Source organism: Argopecten irradians, chromosome 10 (assembly GCF_041381155.1).
Source record: "Argopecten irradians isolate NY chromosome 10, Ai_NY, whole genome shotgun sequence".
In the NCBI taxonomy this organism is placed as follows: domain Eukaryota; kingdom Metazoa; phylum Mollusca; class Bivalvia; order Pectinida; family Pectinidae; genus Argopecten; species Argopecten irradians.
The window spans coordinates 4697516-4716894 of record NC_091143.1 but is presented as its reverse complement, the minus strand read 5'-3'; the positions used below and the strand labels follow the sequence as shown (position 1 = coordinate 4716894).

The following is a 19379-nucleotide window of genomic DNA, read 5'->3' as shown; positions in this document are numbered from 1 at the left end:
AACAAAAGACAGGGGTATCATTACTACAGGGGTACAACAGCCTACACAAACAATGACAGGGTATCATTACCTACAGGGGGCACAACAGCCTACAACTTACACACAATGGGGTATCATTACTACAGGGGCACAACAGCCTACAGAAATGTCAGAGGTACCATTACTACAGGGGCACAACAGCCTACAGAAAATGTCAGGGGTATCATTACTACAGGGGCACAACAGCCTACAGAAAACAATGACAGGTACCATTACTACAGGGGTACAACAGCCTACAGAAACAATGACAGGGGTATCATTACTACAGGGGTACAACAGCCTACAGAAAATGACAGGAGTATCATTATGAGAGCCTACACAAACAATGAGGTATCATTACTACAGGGGCACAACAGCCTACAGAAACAATGACAGAGGTATCATTACTACAGGGGCACAACAGCCTACAGAAATGTCAGAGGTACCATTACTACAGGGGCACAACAGCCTACACAAACAATGACAGGGGTATCATTACTACAGGGGCACAACAGCCTACACAAACAATGACAGGGGTATCATTACTACAGGGGCACAACAGCCTACAAAAGAAATGTCAGAGGTACCATTACTACAGGGGCATAACAGCCTACACAAACAATGACAGGGGTATCATTACTACAGGGGCACAACAGCCTACACAAACAATGACAGGGGTATCATTACTACAGGGGCAAACAGCCTATACAAACAATGACAGGGGGTATCATTACTACAGGGGAACAACAGCCTACACAAACGACAGGGGTATCATTACTACAGGGGCACAACAGCCTTCACAAACAAGACAGGGGTATCATTACCCAGGGAACAACAGGCCTGTATCGCTTACTACAGGGGCACAACACTTTGAGTAATTCTGTAATTTAGCAATTAGTGATTCAAAATTCAACAAGAGGCCCAAAGTCTATCCAGAGGAGTAATTCTGTAATAGCAATTATTGATTTCCAACAAAAATCCCAGAGTATCGTATCTCACACTGGTTTGTAATGCCAAGTAATGTTCTGAATAAAGGTTCATTGTTTTTTTTCTGAAGGAATTTTAATATTAACCTCTAAATCCCCTATTGGGCCCCACCCCTCCTGGCCCCAGGGGGTCAGAGCCAAAATTTACACAAGTTCTGTTCCCCTTCCCCCAAGGATGTTTGTGGCCGAATTTGGTTACATTCCAGGCAGAACTCTATGACAAGTAGCGATTTAAAGGATTTACCTCTATTTCCCCTATTGGGCCCCGCCCCTCCTGCCCCTGGGGGGTCAGAGCCAAACTTTATACAAGTTCTGTTCCCCTTCCCCCAAGGATGTTTGTGGCCAAATTTGGTTACAATCCATGTAGAACTCTATGACTAGTAGCGATTTAAAGGATTTACCTCTATTTCCACTATTGGGCCCCGCCCCTCCTGTCCCCGAGGGACCAGAGCCAAAATTTATACAAGTTCTGTTCCCCTTCCCCCAAGGATGTTTGTGGCCAAATTTGGTTACATTCCATTCAGAACTCTATGACTAGTAGCGATTTAAAGGATTAACCTCTATATGCCCTATTGGGCCCCGCCCCTCCTGCCCCTGGGGGATCAGAGCCAAAATTTATATAAGTTCTGTTTCCCTTCCCCAAGGATGTTTGTGGCTAATTTTGGTTACAATCCATGCAGAACTCTATGACTAGTAGCGATTTAAAGGATTTACCTCTATTTCCCCTATTGGGTCCCGCCCCTCCTGCCCCTGGGGGGTCAGAGCCAAAATTTATACAAGTTCTGTTCCCCCTCCCCCAAGGATGTTTGTGGCTAATTTTGGTTACAATCCATGCAGAACTCTATGACTAGTAGCGATTTAAAGGATTTACCTCTATTTCCCCTATTGGGTCCCGCCCCTCCTGCCCCTGGGGGGGTCAGAGCCAAAATTTATACAAGTTCTGTTCCCCTTCCCCCAAGGATGTTTGTGGCCAAATTTGGTTACATTCCATTCAGAACTCTATGACTAGTAGCGATTTAAAGGATTTACCTCTATATGCCCTATTGGGCCCCGCCCCTCCTGCCCCTGGGGGGTCAGAGCCGAAATTTATACAAGTTCTGTTCCCCCTCCCCCAAGGATGTTTGTGGCTAATTTTGGTTACAATCCATGCAGAACTCTATGACTAGTAGCGATTTAAAGGATTTACCTCTATTTCCCCTATTGGGCCCCGCCCCTCCTGCCCCTGGGGGGTCAGAGCCGAAATTTATACAAGTTCTGTTCCCCCTCCCCCAAGGATGTTTGTGGCCAAATTTGGTTACAATCCATGCAGAACTCTATGACTAGTAGGGGTTTAAAGGAAATGTTGACGGACAGACAGACGGACGGACGACGGACGATGGACGATGGACGACGGACGCCAGCGCTCATGACACATAATGCACAACCGGCCCTTTTTCGGGCCCTGGTGAGCTAAAAGAAGTACAAAAAGTGACTGCATATTTATTTTTTAATTTATAATCCCAACCATAGATAACCAAAATGAATAATGCAGATCCAATACATTGTTTTTTTGGAGAGGCCCGTACTTCTCAGATGAAAATAATAAGGCCCTATTTAGACCTTTTGGGCCCCCGGGGCGTTGAATGCCCCAGGGAAGTGTCAGCCCCTATCATTTTTACATAATTTGGAAATCCCCCACCACTATATGGATGGCTTCCATTGCATTATGAGTGCTATCCGCATGCCCTTAGATTTCAGAAGAAGAAGTTGTAATAGATGGAAGGAAATATGCCAAACATGACCCATTTTGATACCCGACCTCAGGGCCCGCCGGGGGGGTCAGCCCCATCCATTTAGTTACAATTTTGAATCCCCATTTCCTGTTCATGGAATGCTACCAGTGCATTATGAGTGCTATCCCATGCTTAGTTTCAAACAAATGGCCCAGAGGGCCTGTATCGCTCACCTGGTTTGTAATGCCAAGTAATGTTCTGAATACAGGTTCATTGTTTCTTTTCTGAAGAAATTTTATTATTAACCTCTAAATCCCCTATTGGGCCCCACCCCTCCCGCCCCCAAGGAGTCTGAGCCAAAATTTATACAAGTTCTGTTCCCCTTCTTCCAAGGATGTTTATGGCCAAATTTGGTCACAATCCAAACAAAACTCTAGGACAAGAAGTGATTTATAGCATTTACCTCTATTTCCCCTATTGGGCCCCCACCCGTCCTGCCCTTGGGGGGCCAGAGTCAAAATTTATACGAGTTCTGTTCCCCTTCCCCCAAGGATGTTTGTGGCCAAATTTGGTTACAATCCATGCAGAACTCTATGACTAGTAGCGATTTAAAGGATTTACCTCTATTTCCCCTATTGGGCCCCGCCCCTACTGCCCCCTGGGGGTCACAGCCAAAATTTATACAAGTTCTGTTCCCCTTCCCCAAAGGATGTCTGTGGCCAAATTTGGTTACATTCCATTCAGAACTCTATGACTAGTAGCGATTTAAAGGATTTACCTCTACTACCCCTATTGGGCCCCGCCCCTCCTGCCCCCAGGTGACCAGAGCCAAAATTTATACAAGTTCTGTTCCCCTTCCCCAAAGGATGTTTGTGGCCAAATTTGGTTACATTCCATTTAAAAATCTATGACAAGTAGTGATTTAAAGAATTTACCTCTATTTCCCCTATTGGGCCCCGCCCCTCCTGCCCCTGGGGGGATCAGAGCCAAAATTTATACAAGTTCTGTTCCCCTTCCCCCAAGGATGTTTGTGGCCAAATTTGGTTACAATTCATGTAGAGCTCTAGGACAAGTAGAGATTTAAAGGATTTACCTCTATTTCCCCTATTGGGCCCCGCCCCTCCTGCCCCAAGAGGGTCAGAGCCAAAATTTATACAAAGTCTGTTCCCCCTTCCCCAAGGATGTTTGTGGCCAAATTTGGTTACATTCAATTCAGAACTCTATGACTAGTAGCGATTTAAAGGATTTACCTCTATTTCCCCTATTGGGCCCCGCCCCTCCTGCCCCCGGGGGACCAGAGCCAAAATTTATACAAGTTCTGTTCCCCTTCCCCCAAGGATGTTTGTGGCCAAATTTGGTTACATTCCATTCAGAACTCTATGACTAGTAGCGATTTAAAGGATTTACCTCTATTTCCCCTATTGGGCCCCACCCCTCCCGCCCCCAGGGGGTCAGAGCCAAAATTTATACAAAGTTCTGTTCCCCTTCTTCCAAGGATGTTTATGGCCAAATTTGGTCACAATCCAAACAAAACTCTAGGACAAGAAGTGATTTATAGGATTTACCTCTATTCCCCTATTGGGCCCCACCCGTCCTGCCCTTGGGGGGCCAGAGTCAAAATTTATACGAGTTCTGTTCCCCTTCCCCCAAGGATGTTTGTGGCCAAATTTGGTTACAATCCATGCAGAACTCTATGACTAGTAGCGATTTAAAGGATTTACCTCTATTTCCCCTATTGGGCCCCGCCCCTCCTGCCCCCGGGGGGTCACAGCCAAAATTTATACAAGTTCTGTTCCCCTTCCCCAAAGGATGTCTGTGGCCAAATTTGGTTACATTCCATTCATAACTCTATGACTTGTAGCGATTTAAAGGATTTACCTCTATTTCACCTATTGGGCCCCGCCCCTCCTGCCCCTGGGGGATCAGAGCCAAAATTTATACAAGTTCTGTTCCCCTTCCCCCAAGGATGTTTGTGGCTAATTTTGGTTACAATCCATGCAGAACTCTAGGACAAGTAGTGATTTAAAGGATTTACCTCTATTACCCCTATTGGGCCCCGCCCCTCCTGCCCCTGGGGGACCAGAGCCAAAATTTATACAAGTTCTGTTCCCCCCCCCCCAAGGGTGTTTGTGATCAAATTTGGTTACAATCCATGCAGAACTCTAGGACAAGTAGCGATTTATAGGATTTACCTCTATTTCCCCTATTGGGCCCCGCCCCTCCTGCCCCAGGGGGGACAGAGCCAAAATTTATACAAGTTCTGTTCCCCTTCCCCCAAGGATGTTTGTGGCCAAATTTGGTTACAATCCATGCAGAACTCTAGGACAAGTAGCGATTTAAAGGAAATGTTGACGGACGGACGGACGGACGGACGGACGACGGACGGACGGACGGACGGACGCCGCGCCATGACATAAGCTCACCGGCCCTTCAGGCCAGGTGAGCTAAAAAGAAGTCGCTTATATGGAAATAGACAAATTGACCCCTTTTGACCCCGCCCCTCAGGCTCCTGAGGGTTCAGCCCCATCATTTGTACAATTTTTAGTCAGAAACCCATAAGGATGCGACCAGTCAAATTTTGTTGAATTGCGACCAGCGGTTATGGAGAGAAGTCGATTGTTGACGGCCTGATGGACGCCGGATGCCAGGGTATGGCATAAGCTCACCTTGGTCCTTCAGACCAGGTGAGCTAACAACAGGGGTATCATCTCTACAGGGTCGCAACATGAAAGGAATATATGAAGGATATTCTAGTTACTAACATAAGTACGAATGTGGAGTTGTCTCCTCCTGGATTCTGGATCCTTCCTCAGAAACTTGTTAACGATATCATTAAACTCCATCAAACGTCCATCTTTCCTCAGGTCATCCTGTATCACACAGAAAAAAATGTCTGTTATGTTCACCTTTAGAAATACATTTGAACTCTCCCAATAAAAAGGTTGGATTAGTTCACTATATAATACCACGGGTGGTTGAGATACATACCATATTATATTGTATTGTTTTATCTGAATGTAAATCTGAGCAATAGTTTGTAATAACTATTTTCTTCTTTTATGATACAAAAATAAATCTTATTGCAAACAGGGAAGTCATATCAGAGGTCAAGAAAATATGTGTTCTTATTACATAATGTTATGTCATGTTCAATAACTGTCATTCACAAAAATATTTGGTTTACACATCATGGTGTAATTGTGACAAAGCTGGTAATCCTGGGGAGAGGGAGTGTTGGGGTGGCAGAGGGAGGGAGGGGAGATTTTGTAAGAGATACCTTTGGTTTACACATCATAGTGTAGTAATGGCCGTCACTTCCCAACAAGGAAATCTTCTTTGGTCTCTGTAGTGAGGGCAGGATCTCAATCTGTAACAGAAAATATGCCTTATTTTGTATGGCAGTTTTTATAATCATATACATAGTATCTTTAATCTAATTGAGCATTACCCGGGAGAAAACCCATTGTTTGATAAAGAGAATCAGTTCATGCTTGTCTTTCATAAGAAAAATTGAGCCAATGACAGAATGCAGACCTACCATGTCATCAATGCCGCTGATGAAGACCTCTTTCCCAGGGAAGGGATCGTGTGACGAGTGTGATCCGGGGGTGTTGGGTAACATCACCGTCATGTTGGACTGGAGGGGCAGGATTATGTTACTGAAGTTTCTGTAGAGATACATACATATAGACAACTATTAGACTTTATAAAGGGTTTTCAAAATTTAAGGAAATTTTTTGGCACTAAAAATTAGTGAATCAATTGTTTTGTGCATAGCCTAATAAATGATCCATTTAAATTATTACTTTTACCATTTTAATAAAATCTTGATGAAATATAATTATCTTAACCGAGAAAAGAATCATACTGTCAATTTACTTCAGCAATGAATTATTGGTAAATAAACATAACATCCACAACACTTACTGACATATGTATTTCAACACACTTTTCATGAAGTGTTTATATTTGTTCAATGAAATTGATACCTTTCCTTATTTCAACAAACATTTTCAGTATTGAATTCCACATATGAAATAATTTCCTATTGTCAAAGTGGCCCATGAACTGGTTCAATGTGAATGGCTTACCCATCATCCAGTAGGCGTTGGAGAGGTTTGAAGTGCTGTGACACACTCATGTTGTTAGACCCAGTATATTCCTTGTTACACAACTCCAACAGGCGATCAGTCAACTTTGTGGAATCCTGTCAGAGAATACACAAATAGTCAGACAAGATATCCGTTATCTATATCATTACAATACTGGCTAACAGTGGGATAGAGGAACTTTCTCCATTTGTAGAATATGTTAACAAAATTGAGTCTAATTATACCAGTGAAATACATACATTTCTGACGAACATTAACGTTGCAAAATGTACATAAACATCTTTATCCTGTGATTTCCCATTTTTTTAAAGCCATTTCATGAATTTTGTTTATTACACAACTTAGTTGATTCTGAGTGAAAGGCCTGAAATTTTACTGCAAAATCTTAACCAGAGTTGAATGAAAAATGAACCTATTAACAACCCATAATAATACCTTGACAAATTTCTGCAATCCTGGGTTGATCTGCCTAAAAAATAAATACATTTTTCATCATTATTCTTATATTTAAGATTTCATTTTGTTTAATAATAATTTATGTACAAATCACAAGTCTGCTTGATGAAATAGAAAACTTTTAAATAAGAAGAGATACGAAGGTTATACTAATAGCTGAATCTGTACTTACTCTGCCCTGGCAAATATGTCCTTGCATCGACTGACTCGTACTTTGTAGGACGACTGTAAAAATACAATTATCAAACATGTACCTAAATAAGGGTTAAGCGAAATACAAATCAAAGTACTGAAGGAGCCATCAATCAAATTCAAAATGTAATAAAACCTGTCCATGACTCCATATCAGAACAGATTGGAACTGAACAGATAGGATTACAAAATATGTCAACCTTTTCAATTATAGGGCATAACGATAAAGCAAATTATTTCATAAATCTTTATTGTTTTCAAATTATCAATAGCAGTATGGTCTTAGGAAATTTCAACACATGAAGAGTGTAAAATAATGAGATGAATAATTGAGTAAATCAATGGCTAACCTTTGAGACCGCCATCAACATCCACATTCCTTGCTGTGGGAACTGGGCAAATAGGCGTGCAATGATTTCCTGAAAATATACATGTAATCATGTGCTGAATTTAACAGTTCTTAAAATAAACTTGTAAAGAAACTGCATTACCACTGGTAATACCATTTTGCCAACCAGGATACTTGGAAGTTTTAAAACAAAAAACAATTTATAACTTCACCTTGTTTTGCTGTGTTTGAAATTCAGACAATGAGATCCATTTGTCACTTGGCACATTTTAAAAAGTATTGAAATGACAGTGTACTGTAAGTTAGTTTTACCTGTCAGTATAATCTAAATGGGTTAATACATCCTACTATGGACCTCATCCACAGACACTAATTGTATAACGTACCCTGAGCTGTTGGAAGACGTCTGGTTGTGTGTGACAGATCCTCGAGATCAGCTGGGAGAACGCTGTAAATAACTGATAGGATGCTAGCTGCTGTCCCAGACTTGACACTAGCTGTAATATAAACAAACTTTGTGTGTAGAGTCTGATAATAAATGTAGGAACTCCCGAATAAACAAAACATTTTTAGAGATACGAAAACCAGCTTTTTTTAAACAGCACTTTGTATTCATGAAAGAGTAAATTTCGTAACAATGAACCATAAGTATAAATGTACCATGGTGACATAGTCTACCTTATTGAGTTTTGCTAGTGTGTTCCTCATGATCTGTAGTTTGTGTGCGAGCTGCTGGTTTCTGGACACGTCTCTTTTTTCCATCTCGGCAACACTGGTGCCAAAGTCCAGCCATAGACTGAGTAGGCGTGGCAACGACTGGTAAATATACTGATTACCATACTGGAGGGACTGGCCAAACGACTTCACAACATGATGGATAAACTCTCTACAACAATCAAATAATGAAATATACAAAACCATTAATTCATCACATTGATTTCAGGCCGAGTCCTATGACAAAGTCCAGAGTGTTCTTGCTATTTTATGAGGCAGCTTGACTTAACTTGAATTGTCTTTGACATTCAACAATGGTCCAGTATAACCTTAACATTAAAGAGAAAGGTGCAGCCCTTGACACAGGCTGATCGCTTTGAATTTTATCTACCTGGTGATAGAACACATTTAAGTTTATTATAACTGTTGTTCTGGCTTGACTTTGACCTTTATGGAGAAAGACCTAGCATGACATTTACCTATCTGTGCAGAGAAAAACTTGTCTTGGCCTTGACCTACCTTTGCCGTGAAGGATCTGGCTTATCCTTGTCCTCAAGAAGAGTTGTCATGATCTTGTCGTAGTACTTGGCCAGATGGAAGTGTCCATCCTCCCAGTTGGGGTAGACATCTGTGACCTCTTTATACTGTTTCAGGATCACATTACTCTCCATCTTAGAGGTCTCCTCACTATAGCAACCGTACAGCAGCAACGCCTGTAGGTCAAAGGTCACAGTATAACAACCATACAGCAGCAATGCCTGTAGGTCAAAGGTCACAGTATAGCAACCATACAGCAGCAATGCCTGTAGGTCAAAGGTCACAGTATAGCAACCATACAGCAGCAATGCCTGTAGGTCAAAGGTCACAGTATAGCAACCATACAGCAGCAATGCCTGTAGGTCAAAAGTCACAGTATAGCAACCATACAGCAGCAATGCCTGTAGGTCAAAAGTCACAGTATAGCAACCATACAGCAGCAATACCTGTAGGTCAAAAGTCACGGTATAAACCCCTGGCTCTCAAGTTGTAGGTAGGTATTTTGAGTTGTTGAACAAAACAACAACTAGAACTGCTTTTGTTATCTAACAGGCCAACTTCATTACATATCGACTGCAGAGTTTTCTATGGTATATAACCTTAAGATAATGTTTACAAATAGAAAGTAATGAACAATTTGACCAAGTCATTATGGTATCAGCATAGCATATCAAGCTAAAAGTATCAAAGTGATATAGTGTACCTTGGCGTATGTTTTACGTTTGTTGTCGGTCTGTGCTGAACTGTCCACTCTTAGTTTGGAAACATCTTCAAAATGGATGGACATCCCTCGTTCTAGGCAAGATATGGCCTGGTCTTTTTCTCCCTGAAAAAATGCCCACAATGAAAAAATTAAATAAGAGTTATTGTTTCGATCAACAAGAAGGCAAAACTTGTCTCTTTTTAATTAAAGTATACCTACTATTATATTTTGTGTGATTTTTATCTATCTTTGTCATTTGCTTCTTCCAATTTCTATCTGCTGGTAACAACTAATTTCTCCAATCGATGGTCAATCACTCTATCCAAAACCACTCTCCCCTCAATCCATCCGACCACTGACTATGCTTATGGTTTGTCTTATTTTTGACATACATTGGTGTATATTATTGTTGTGATTACCTACATTTTATAATATGTTAAATACCTTGGTAGCCCAATCAACTGTTTAGCCATTAAATTTTGCAGGTAGTTTATTTTTGCTATATTCACGTTTTTACTGAACCTGCGAATTCTAAACACTGGCAACATATATTCTTTGTGAATATGCTCCCTATAGGAAACTACAAAATATTGACTCGGCAAATTTAAAGCACTATGCAGTATACCGGTATCACACACCACCAAGTGTCATCAATATCCCTCCAGTAGTTAAGGAGTAGTCAGCATATTGTGTCTACAGACAGACAGTCTGAATCTAGTATAACCACCAATGAATAATTATATTTGACAGCCAATACTTGCATTTGCTTTTTTTCCAAATTAAATGTAGTTGAATAAATATATTACAATGTTTTATATACATTATACAACAGACACTAGCTGGCTATTCAGAATTGTGATATCCAACATATAATTATGACATCATGAATTGAGTCACAAGAGACATAATGTTATAGAAACAATAACACAATGTAGACGGTAGATTTAACAAGTAGCTTCTGTACCGTGGAGATATCCTTTACCTTAGTCCAGAGCCACTCGGCCCTCTCCAGGAACACCTCGGGTAGGTTGTAGTCACTGGCCTGTAGTAGACAGCTGAATGCTGTCTGTAGGTGGCCGGCTCTGTTATAACAAATCATAAAAAAACTTTAATGTAAAGGACTTATGAGACCTGTATCAATCTGCAAAAAGGTGGAGGTACATTGGTCTGATATAGATTAAGGTGAGCATGTCTATATTGTAAAAGGATTATTGCTACAATATTTTATTGAAATCCCTCCAGTAGTTTAAAAGGAGTAGCTATATTATATTATATAGTCAGTTAAGCATTGTGTCTTCAGACAGACAAAAAAAAAAAAAAAAAAAAAAAATCCAGATCCTCCCTCCTCCACACAACTTCTTTGTGTGGGTATAATTAGTCATTCATCTAGAGATGTTTCAGGTATGATCTATGACATGTGACTGACAACTAAGCTGTAACTTCTGAAATATTTACCAAGAGACCTGATCTCTAATATATATCTTTTGCTGACATGTTATATAACACCAGACCTTTCTAAACAATCTGACCTCTGACCTTATATCTTTGACTGACCTCTGAGCTATGCGAGCACTCCAAAGCCACCAATGACCAATGTCCTGTTCGACCTCCTGACCTGTGTTCTGTTGGGCCAGGGTAAACAGAATTCGCCTCAGTGTCAACACAGGCTCTTGTGTCCTAAATGAACACTGCAAAGTAATGGACAAGGAGAAAGTCAATACTGAAATCTAAAATTTACATTGACATGTTTTATTGCTAAGGTTTTTCTCATGAAAGGCCATAAGATTGACTTGCAACAAAGATTCGTGAAAAATTGAAATGTTTGTAAAATGCCTACAATTGGACAATGACCTTCATGAGCCTACAATTGGACAATGACCTTCATGAGCCTACAATTGGACAATGACCTTCATGAGCCTACAATTGGACAATGACCTTCATGAGCCTACAATTGGACAATGACCTTCATGAGCCTACAATTGGACAATGACCTTCATGAGCCTACAATTGGACAATGACATTCATGAGCCTACAATTGGACAATGACCTTCATGAGCCTACAATTGGACAATGACCATCATGAGCCTACAATTGGACAATGACCTTCATGAGCCTACAATTGGACAATGACCTTCATGAGCCTACAATTGGACAATGACCTTCATGAGCCTACAATTGGACATTGACCTTAAGCTTTGTGTGCCTATGATTCACACTGACCTGCATGACCTGTAGTCGTGATTCCCACTGGCGTAGTAGGTCGGCTGACGTCTGCTTACTGTTACTCGGGCCACTGTCCTCTGTATGGAGATTCATCAACACTCCCACACACTCTTCTATCTCACTCAGCATGTGTAACCTGGAACCACAAAACAATCTCTCACTTAATTCAGCATGTCTTAACAAAACATCAAACATCTCATTCAATTGTCTAACTAAATTCAGCATGTCTTAACAAAACATCAAACATCTCACTCAATTGTCTAACTGAATTCAGCATGTCTTAGCAAAACATCAAACATCTCAATCATTTGTCTAACTGAATTCAGCATTTCAAATATCTTTACTTACAAATCATAGCCTCACTCAACACTATCAACACCACTTTTCTTCAATGAACCGCTGGTAATATTAGATATCATTCAAATTAAGTAACTAGTGTGTACAATATTTGACCCTGGAGACCTTACAATCAGGTCAAGGTCATTTGTTTGAGCAAACTTCTTAACACACAACATTTCAAGATTGTAAATGGCAAACTTTCATAGCCTGTGGATTATTGAGAAGAAATTAGAATGTCAGCTGCTGGACATACATGAGTCAACCAAGGAGAAACATTTATTGTACTAAGAAAACACAGATTTGCCTTGGGTGACCTCCCTTGTCTGGTTTTGTCCAACACCTTACCTTGTTATATATTCATATCCTCGATGATATGATCCACTCTCCATACTGGCGGCTGACAGTGGTGCTATCTGGTCCCGTCTCACAATCTGAAGCTGTTTACGCATTTGTTCTGATTTCTGAAAATAAACACATCCATCAGACATCACAGTAGGACTTATTCTTTACAAATCTTCCTAATTATGGCACAGCTATGGATATTAATGATAGGATATTAAATATAGATGATATAAACTTTGTTACCTGATCTTTTGCTGCCATCAAGATCTTTCCAATTCCTACAGCCCAGTTCCTGCTGCTTTTGTCCTGGTAAAAGGTGATAAAAACAGGAATTAAAGGTGTTTTTAATCATTATAACTGAATACCTGGTACAATTATGTTCTAACAGAGTTTTAGTCCAATCAACTATCCAGAAACACTTGTGAATATTGACCAAACTTACATATTTGATGTAGCCTTCCAATTTTGACTTACATATCTGATGTAGCCTTCCAATTTTGACTTACAGATTTGATATTGATAATTGTAGCTTTCCATTTTGACTTACAGATTTGATGCAGCCTTCCAACTTTGACCAGTGGAGCCTCCAGGCAGATTCCACCATATATGGGTTGAGGTGATGTGCCCAATCCGGTTTCTCCGCTACAGCCCCAGTGGCATGGAGTAGGGCCTTGCTGTGTTCTCCGAGTTCTATCAGGTTACGGAGCAGGCCCTGATGGTGGACCACGTTATCAGCCTCACTCTGGATAGCTTTCTCGTAACAGGCCTGGGCACACTGGTGCTGGCCTGCAATAAACATTTGACACATCATGTAAACTCTTACGTAAATTGAAATTTTCACAAGTGCTTTCTTTTACTACTTAGAGCTTTCTCACAAGTGCTTTCTTTTACTACTTAGAGCTTTCTCACAAGTGCTTTCTTTTACTACTTAGAGCTTTCTCACAAGTGCTTTCTTTTACTACTTAAAGCTTTCTCACAAGTGCTTTCTTTTACTACTTAGAGCTTTCTCACAAATGCTTTCTTTTACTACTTAAGAGCTTTCTCACAAGTGCTTTCTTTTACTACTTAGAGCTTTCTCACAAGTGCTTTCTTTTACTACTTAAAGCTTTCTCACAAGTGCTTTCTTTTACTACTTAAAGCTTTCAACAGTTTCTGTGTATAAATGTTCAAACTGTTTCCAAGGGTCACAACGATTCCTTTGCAGGTATTGCCAAGTATCATTCCCAAGTCCCAAGTCCCTTCATGAGCGCCAATGTAACAGGGTGAAGGATTTACAATAAATTTAATACCTGCCTCTGCCAGGGATCAAACTCTGGACGTCTGGATTACTAGTCTGACGCTCAACTAAAGAGCTAAAGAGAAATTCTCTCTAGCCGAGCGATATATTGCGGGTAGTATTGACCAAGGTTATATATATTTGCTACGAAACTCTAGGGATGAATGACAAAATACACTCTCCTTCACCTGTAGATAAAAGGTCCCTACCTTGGCTCTCGTGTATCAGAATCTGTTCGGTCAAGGTCGGTGCTCGCCTAATAGCAGCAACACCCAGCACTCCATCTGGCTCGTCAAGAGCGACATAAAGTTTCTATAAAATATATCATATTACACTTTAACAAGAATCACACATCGCTTCTATATATAAAAGGTATCCAGTATGTACCGTGAAAGTAAACTAAGCATCCACCTTAAAGTGAATAGTCGGGCAAAGAAAACCAGTCTAAATGCGTTCATTGGCCTTCCAAAAGTTCTCACATACTAATACGACGGTCAAGCTCTGCTTAGTTTCCCAGTTCTGACCATTAAAGTAAAGAAAAGTTGAAAGCATTGAAAGCAAGGCTGCGTGGAAATGTAACCACGGACATAGTGAGCCGGGAGGACGTTTTAGAATTTCCATACTTTAAATTAATTTCTTCGTACGCAGACAGATTTTGACGAGAGATTTTATTTTTCCATTTCATAAGAAATTATACTGCATACATTCACACCATTTTTACCGACTTTAGCCATCCTTGCCCGACTGTTCACTTTAATGGCCTTGCCAAGACATGAACCTTTCATAAAATTATTGGGAAAGCATAAATCAATTTTCCAATAATTTAAAAAGTAGAATTTGTTAATTAACTGACCTGCATAAAGTTTAGGTGCTCCTGAATATTTTGGCCTTTGCTGGATAAGAATTGTTCGAAGTGCATGAGAGCGCGTGAATAGGCCTTACAGTTGTAGCAGGCATCAGCGAGAAGGTCCTGAGCAATCACACGACGGAAAGACTCGATCGCTTTGTACGTAGGATCAGCATGACAAACAGGCACTAACAAAATACACAAACATAACAAAATACACAAACATTAGAATCTCGTGTAAAAGTAAGTTAACACATCAAATATGAAAGTAAAGTAAACAAAGTCTAATATCTTCCTGTTCTTAACATTCATATAATTATTTGTTGATTTAGTCGGTACAACGCAGGGACAGAGAGGATGCAAGATTTGTCAGTAGTTTTTAAAAAGGCAATCCACCTTAATTACATCAACAGACACATCTCTGTCATTTTTCTGGCATTAGCTTAAATTGGTTATTTATTATTTCTGACAGTCAATCACATCTTAAGTTATTTTATCTTCATTATTCAAGAATTGTATGAAAAGTGTGAAAACGCTTTCCATTGAGTACTGAATTACAAAGCTGTAACTATTAATAAGGTCAAAGGTCATCTGAACACAAGCTGACCTTTAGTGTGAGGGTCAACTCCCTTGATACGGGTCATGTGATACGGCCACCTGTTGAGGTAGTGAAGGACGGAGAAAATCGTCTGGGTACTCAAGTGATGGAGGTTAGCTGCTTTCTGTTTAGAATCCGGCCTCTTGGCTTGGGTTAGCACCTCTGTGATCTCATTGTGGATCTGAAATAAAACAGAGACTACTTGATGACAAATATTTCTGTGGGGATATTGATGCAACATCGCAAGACATAACAATAGTATTCCTCAACATGTGTCTAAAGATATTGATGTCATGGTCATGGCACAAAGTTGAATGAAAAGTTGAGTAATGTGATAAAGTTGGATTCGTTTTCTCAAAACCTAATGATGATACATAAAAAAATAAAAATAAAATAAAAATAGAGAAAGATAAAATAAATGATATTAATAAACTGCCAACAACAAAAGACCCCCAAGTATTTACCTCACTGATTTCGGCTGGGGTGCCGTCTCGGAGAACTTGTAGAACAACATATGGTAGGATGTACAAGGCAAGATTTGCATTGTGTTTTATCACAGCACTACAGGAGAGGAAGACTTCCCGGGCAAAACCTTTCTTCACCTGGATTAAGATATATAACTATGTAACATTACAACAGGAGAGGAAGACTTCCCAGGCAAAACCTTTCTTCACCTGGAATAAGATATATAACGTTAACTATGTAACATTACAACAGAAGAGGTAGACTTTACGGGCAAAACCTTTCTTCACCTGGAATAAGATATATAACTATGTAACATTACAACAGGAGAGGCAGACGTCCCGGGCAAAACCTTTCTTCACCTGGAATATGATATATAACTATGTAACATTACAACAGGAGAGGAAGACTTCCCGGGCAAAACCTTTCTTCACCTGGAATATGATATATAACTATGTAACATTACAACAGGAGAGGAAGACTTCCCGGGCAAAACCTTTCTTCACCTGGAATAAGATATATAACTATGTAACATTACAACAGGAGAGGCAGACATCCCGGGCAAAACCTTTCTTCACCTGGAATAAGATATATAACTATGTAACATTACAACAGGAGAGGAAGACTTCCCGGGCAAAACCTTTCTTCACCTGGAATATGATATATAACTATGTAACATTACAACAGGAGAGGCAGACATCCCGGACAAAACCTTTCTTCACCTGGAATAAGATATATAACTATGTAACATTACAACAGGAGCGGCAGACATCCCGGGCAAAACCTTTCTTCACCTGGAATAAGATATATAACTATGTAACATTACAACAGGAGAGGCAGACATCCCGGGCAAAACCTTTCTTCACCTGGAATAAGATATATAACTATGTAACATTACAACAGGAGAGGCAGACATCCCGGACAAAACCTTTCTTCACCTGGAATAAGATATATAACTATGTAACATTACAACAGGAGAGGCAGACATCCCGGGCAAAACCTTTCTTCACCTGGAATAAGATATATAACTATGTAACATTACAACAGGAGAGGCAGACATCCCGGGAAAAACCTTTCTTCACCTGGAATAAGATATATAACTATGTAACATTACAACAGAAGAGGCAGACGTCCCGAGCAAAACCTTTCTTCACCTGGAATAAGATATATAACTATGTAACATTACAACAGGAGAGGCAGACATCCCGGGCAAAACCTTTCTTCACCTGGAATAAGATATATAACTATGTAACATTACAACAGGAGAGGCAGACATCCCGGGCAAAACCTTTCTTCACCTGGAATAAGATATATAACTATGTAACATTACAACAGGAGAGGCAGACATCCCGGGCAAAACCTTTCTTCACCTGGAATATGATATATAACTATGTAACATTACAACAGGAGAGGCAGACATCCCGGGCAAAACCTTTCTTCACCTGGAATATGATATATAACTATGTAACATTACAACAGGAGAGGAAGAATTCCCCGACACCTGATAACCAAGCATAAGAATTATGCTGAAGCAATGATCAAAGTTTTTGTTATACAAAAACACTTAGAAGGAGCTTTCATGTAACAACTACATCTTTTCAACATCTTATTTAAGGAGTCGTAGTCCTCCTAGACCTTAAAAAATACCCTAGACCTGCCATAATACCTTAGAGGATAGGTAGCCGGTCCATGTGCTGACCCAGTTTTCAAAGTTGTGTCCCTTCTCGCTGCAGTAAATAGGGGTGACCTGTTTTGACCAATCGTGCTTGTTAGTGGTCAGCGCATATCTACAAATAAAATACATTGTTGTGTTTGTGAATAAGATTCGCAATAATTCAAGCCAACATATTGCATCAAAATAAATAATACAACTGAATGCAGTCCCTTTTCTTTGTATTTGCTATGCTATAAACATAACTTAAATGAAGTTTGGCGAACCACTTTATTGAAAACAATCTTACTTGGAGCCGAGAGTCCAATATCACATGGATTCAAAAAACATATCTTACTTACGATTAAAAAAACCAGACCATAGACGAAGCTAAGAAACCATTCTTGCTTTGAAAATCTGAGGTGGGAAACCAATTTCAATTGGACCCAAGACACAAATCTTACTTGGAGCTGAGAAAAGGTATAAGGATTTCCTGGACATGGTCAGGGAATCGCTTCCAGATGCGGCCAGAATTTCGGTCACCAGCTTTTGGCTCGGTTATTTTGTAGGTCTTTAGGAGTTCTTGTAAGGCAAAGGCTGCAGTGTCCTGAAGGTTTAAAAAAAATCTTAACTAGAGCTTTGTGTTTGAGAATAAAAGTCTGCTTTCAACAGTTGGAGTGTGGAACCAATGTCGCTATTATCTGAGTCAAGTTGGATCCTTGTTATTGGGTCAATATGATCATATTACATTTTTTTTTTACAAATTATTTCAATATTTGACAAGTTTCATGTTATAGTTACCACATAGCCTGTTAGTTTTGCATGACATTTCTATAATTGCGAAAATTAATCTGTGAAATATTGAGAAATGGTTGTATATATAACACCCTTAAAGCCAGAACCTAAAAATAACTTTTCTTAATTATAGTTCAAATCATAAAAAATAATCAGCTATACAGTAACTGAAAATGTTTCTGAATGATCATTTTATACATCAAACCTAAATTTGTAAAAGGTCATAAATGATTTCACCTGTATCCTGGACTCAGGAGCCGCGAGGAACGCATTGATAACTTCATTGATCAGTTCCACAGCAAAGTTGTCCTCCTCTATGTTGGCATGGTATTTAGCAATGTCTGCTTTTGGGTTGTTACACATCAAATCTAGCCTGCAGAAGAAACAGATGCCTACATATAAGTGATATTACAGGACAGACCTGGATAACACTATAACAACTTCATGTATATCTACACGACAACTGGTATGTATACCTTATGAAGAAGTTGCTATTACTTTATTCTCACTTATATTGCGTCATCGTCGTTTACAATAATTGACTCACAAAGTCATTTAAAACGCTGATAAAGAGAACGGATATATATCTGACAATGAAGACAGAATATTTTCAGCACCAATTCTTTAATTGTAACACATAGAACAATAAGTTTGTGAATATGGCTGGTGGGGTGTCTAACATGGCTACTAGAGGTCCAATCAGTCAAGCCATATAAATGAAAACAGCCTTACTCTCGAAGTGGAGCATTCGACTGACAGAGAGTTTGCCATTTCTATAAATAACCTCATTCATACTCGAATATTGCCAGTCGATGGCAGCCCCAGAGTGTACACTAAGGGAAGTATCTCTGGTATAGAGAATGCTACATACCTGCCTGGGTCTATGGCTCCCAGCTCACCTATACACTCTGCATACAGACACTGTGCACGTGGATCTGTCTCTCGGCAACCCAGAAGGAGCTGTGGTGAGGATAGATAATAAAATTCTATAGACGTAAAAAAAGAGAGATTTTAAACTAACAACATTCCTGAAGGAGCTGTGAAGAGATGGATAATAAACTTCTATA

At 39.9% G+C, this 19379-nt stretch overlaps 1 protein-coding gene across 5 annotated transcripts in view; it reads right to left on the bottom strand.

Annotated features, from left to right (window-relative positions):
* LOC138332951 (serine/threonine-protein kinase ATR-like) overlaps positions 1–19379 on the bottom strand; it is a 71602-nt gene that overhangs the window by 11305 nt on the left and 40918 nt on the right. For all 5 annotated transcript variants that reach the window (XR_011209906.1, XM_069281010.1, XM_069281012.1 and 2 more), the window contains 25 exons: positions 19184–19272; positions 18550–18685; positions 17982–18124; positions 17533–17653; positions 15869–16006; positions 15414–15585; positions 14813–14994; positions 14169–14271; positions 13231–13469; positions 12927–12989; positions 12687–12802; positions 12000–12138; positions 11334–11467; positions 10762–10861; positions 9780–9902; positions 9059–9252; positions 8504–8711; positions 8212–8322; positions 7827–7895; positions 7457–7509; positions 7264–7297; positions 6808–6923; positions 6255–6384; positions 5994–6083; positions 5479–5586 (listed from right to left, as the gene is read on the bottom strand). Coding sequence is in view for 4 of the 5 variants with exons in the window: in XM_069281010.1 (XP_069137111.1) it covers positions 5479–5586; positions 5994–6083; positions 6255–6384; positions 6808–6923; positions 7264–7297; positions 7457–7509; positions 7827–7895; positions 8212–8322; positions 8504–8711; positions 9059–9252; positions 9780–9902; positions 10762–10861; positions 11334–11467; positions 12000–12138; positions 12687–12802; positions 12927–12989; positions 13231–13469; positions 14169–14271; positions 14813–14994; positions 15414–15585; positions 15869–16006; positions 17533–17653; positions 17982–18124; positions 18550–18685; positions 19184–19272 (3111 nt within the window). In the remaining variant the exon portion in view is untranslated. The remainder of the gene's footprint in view (positions 1–5478; positions 5587–5993; positions 6084–6254; positions 6385–6807; positions 6924–7263; positions 7298–7456; positions 7510–7826; positions 7896–8211; positions 8323–8503; positions 8712–9058; positions 9253–9779; positions 9903–10761; positions 10862–11333; positions 11468–11999; positions 12139–12686; positions 12803–12926; positions 12990–13230; positions 13470–14168; positions 14272–14812; positions 14995–15413; positions 15586–15868; positions 16007–17532; positions 17654–17981; positions 18125–18549; positions 18686–19183; positions 19273–19379) is intronic.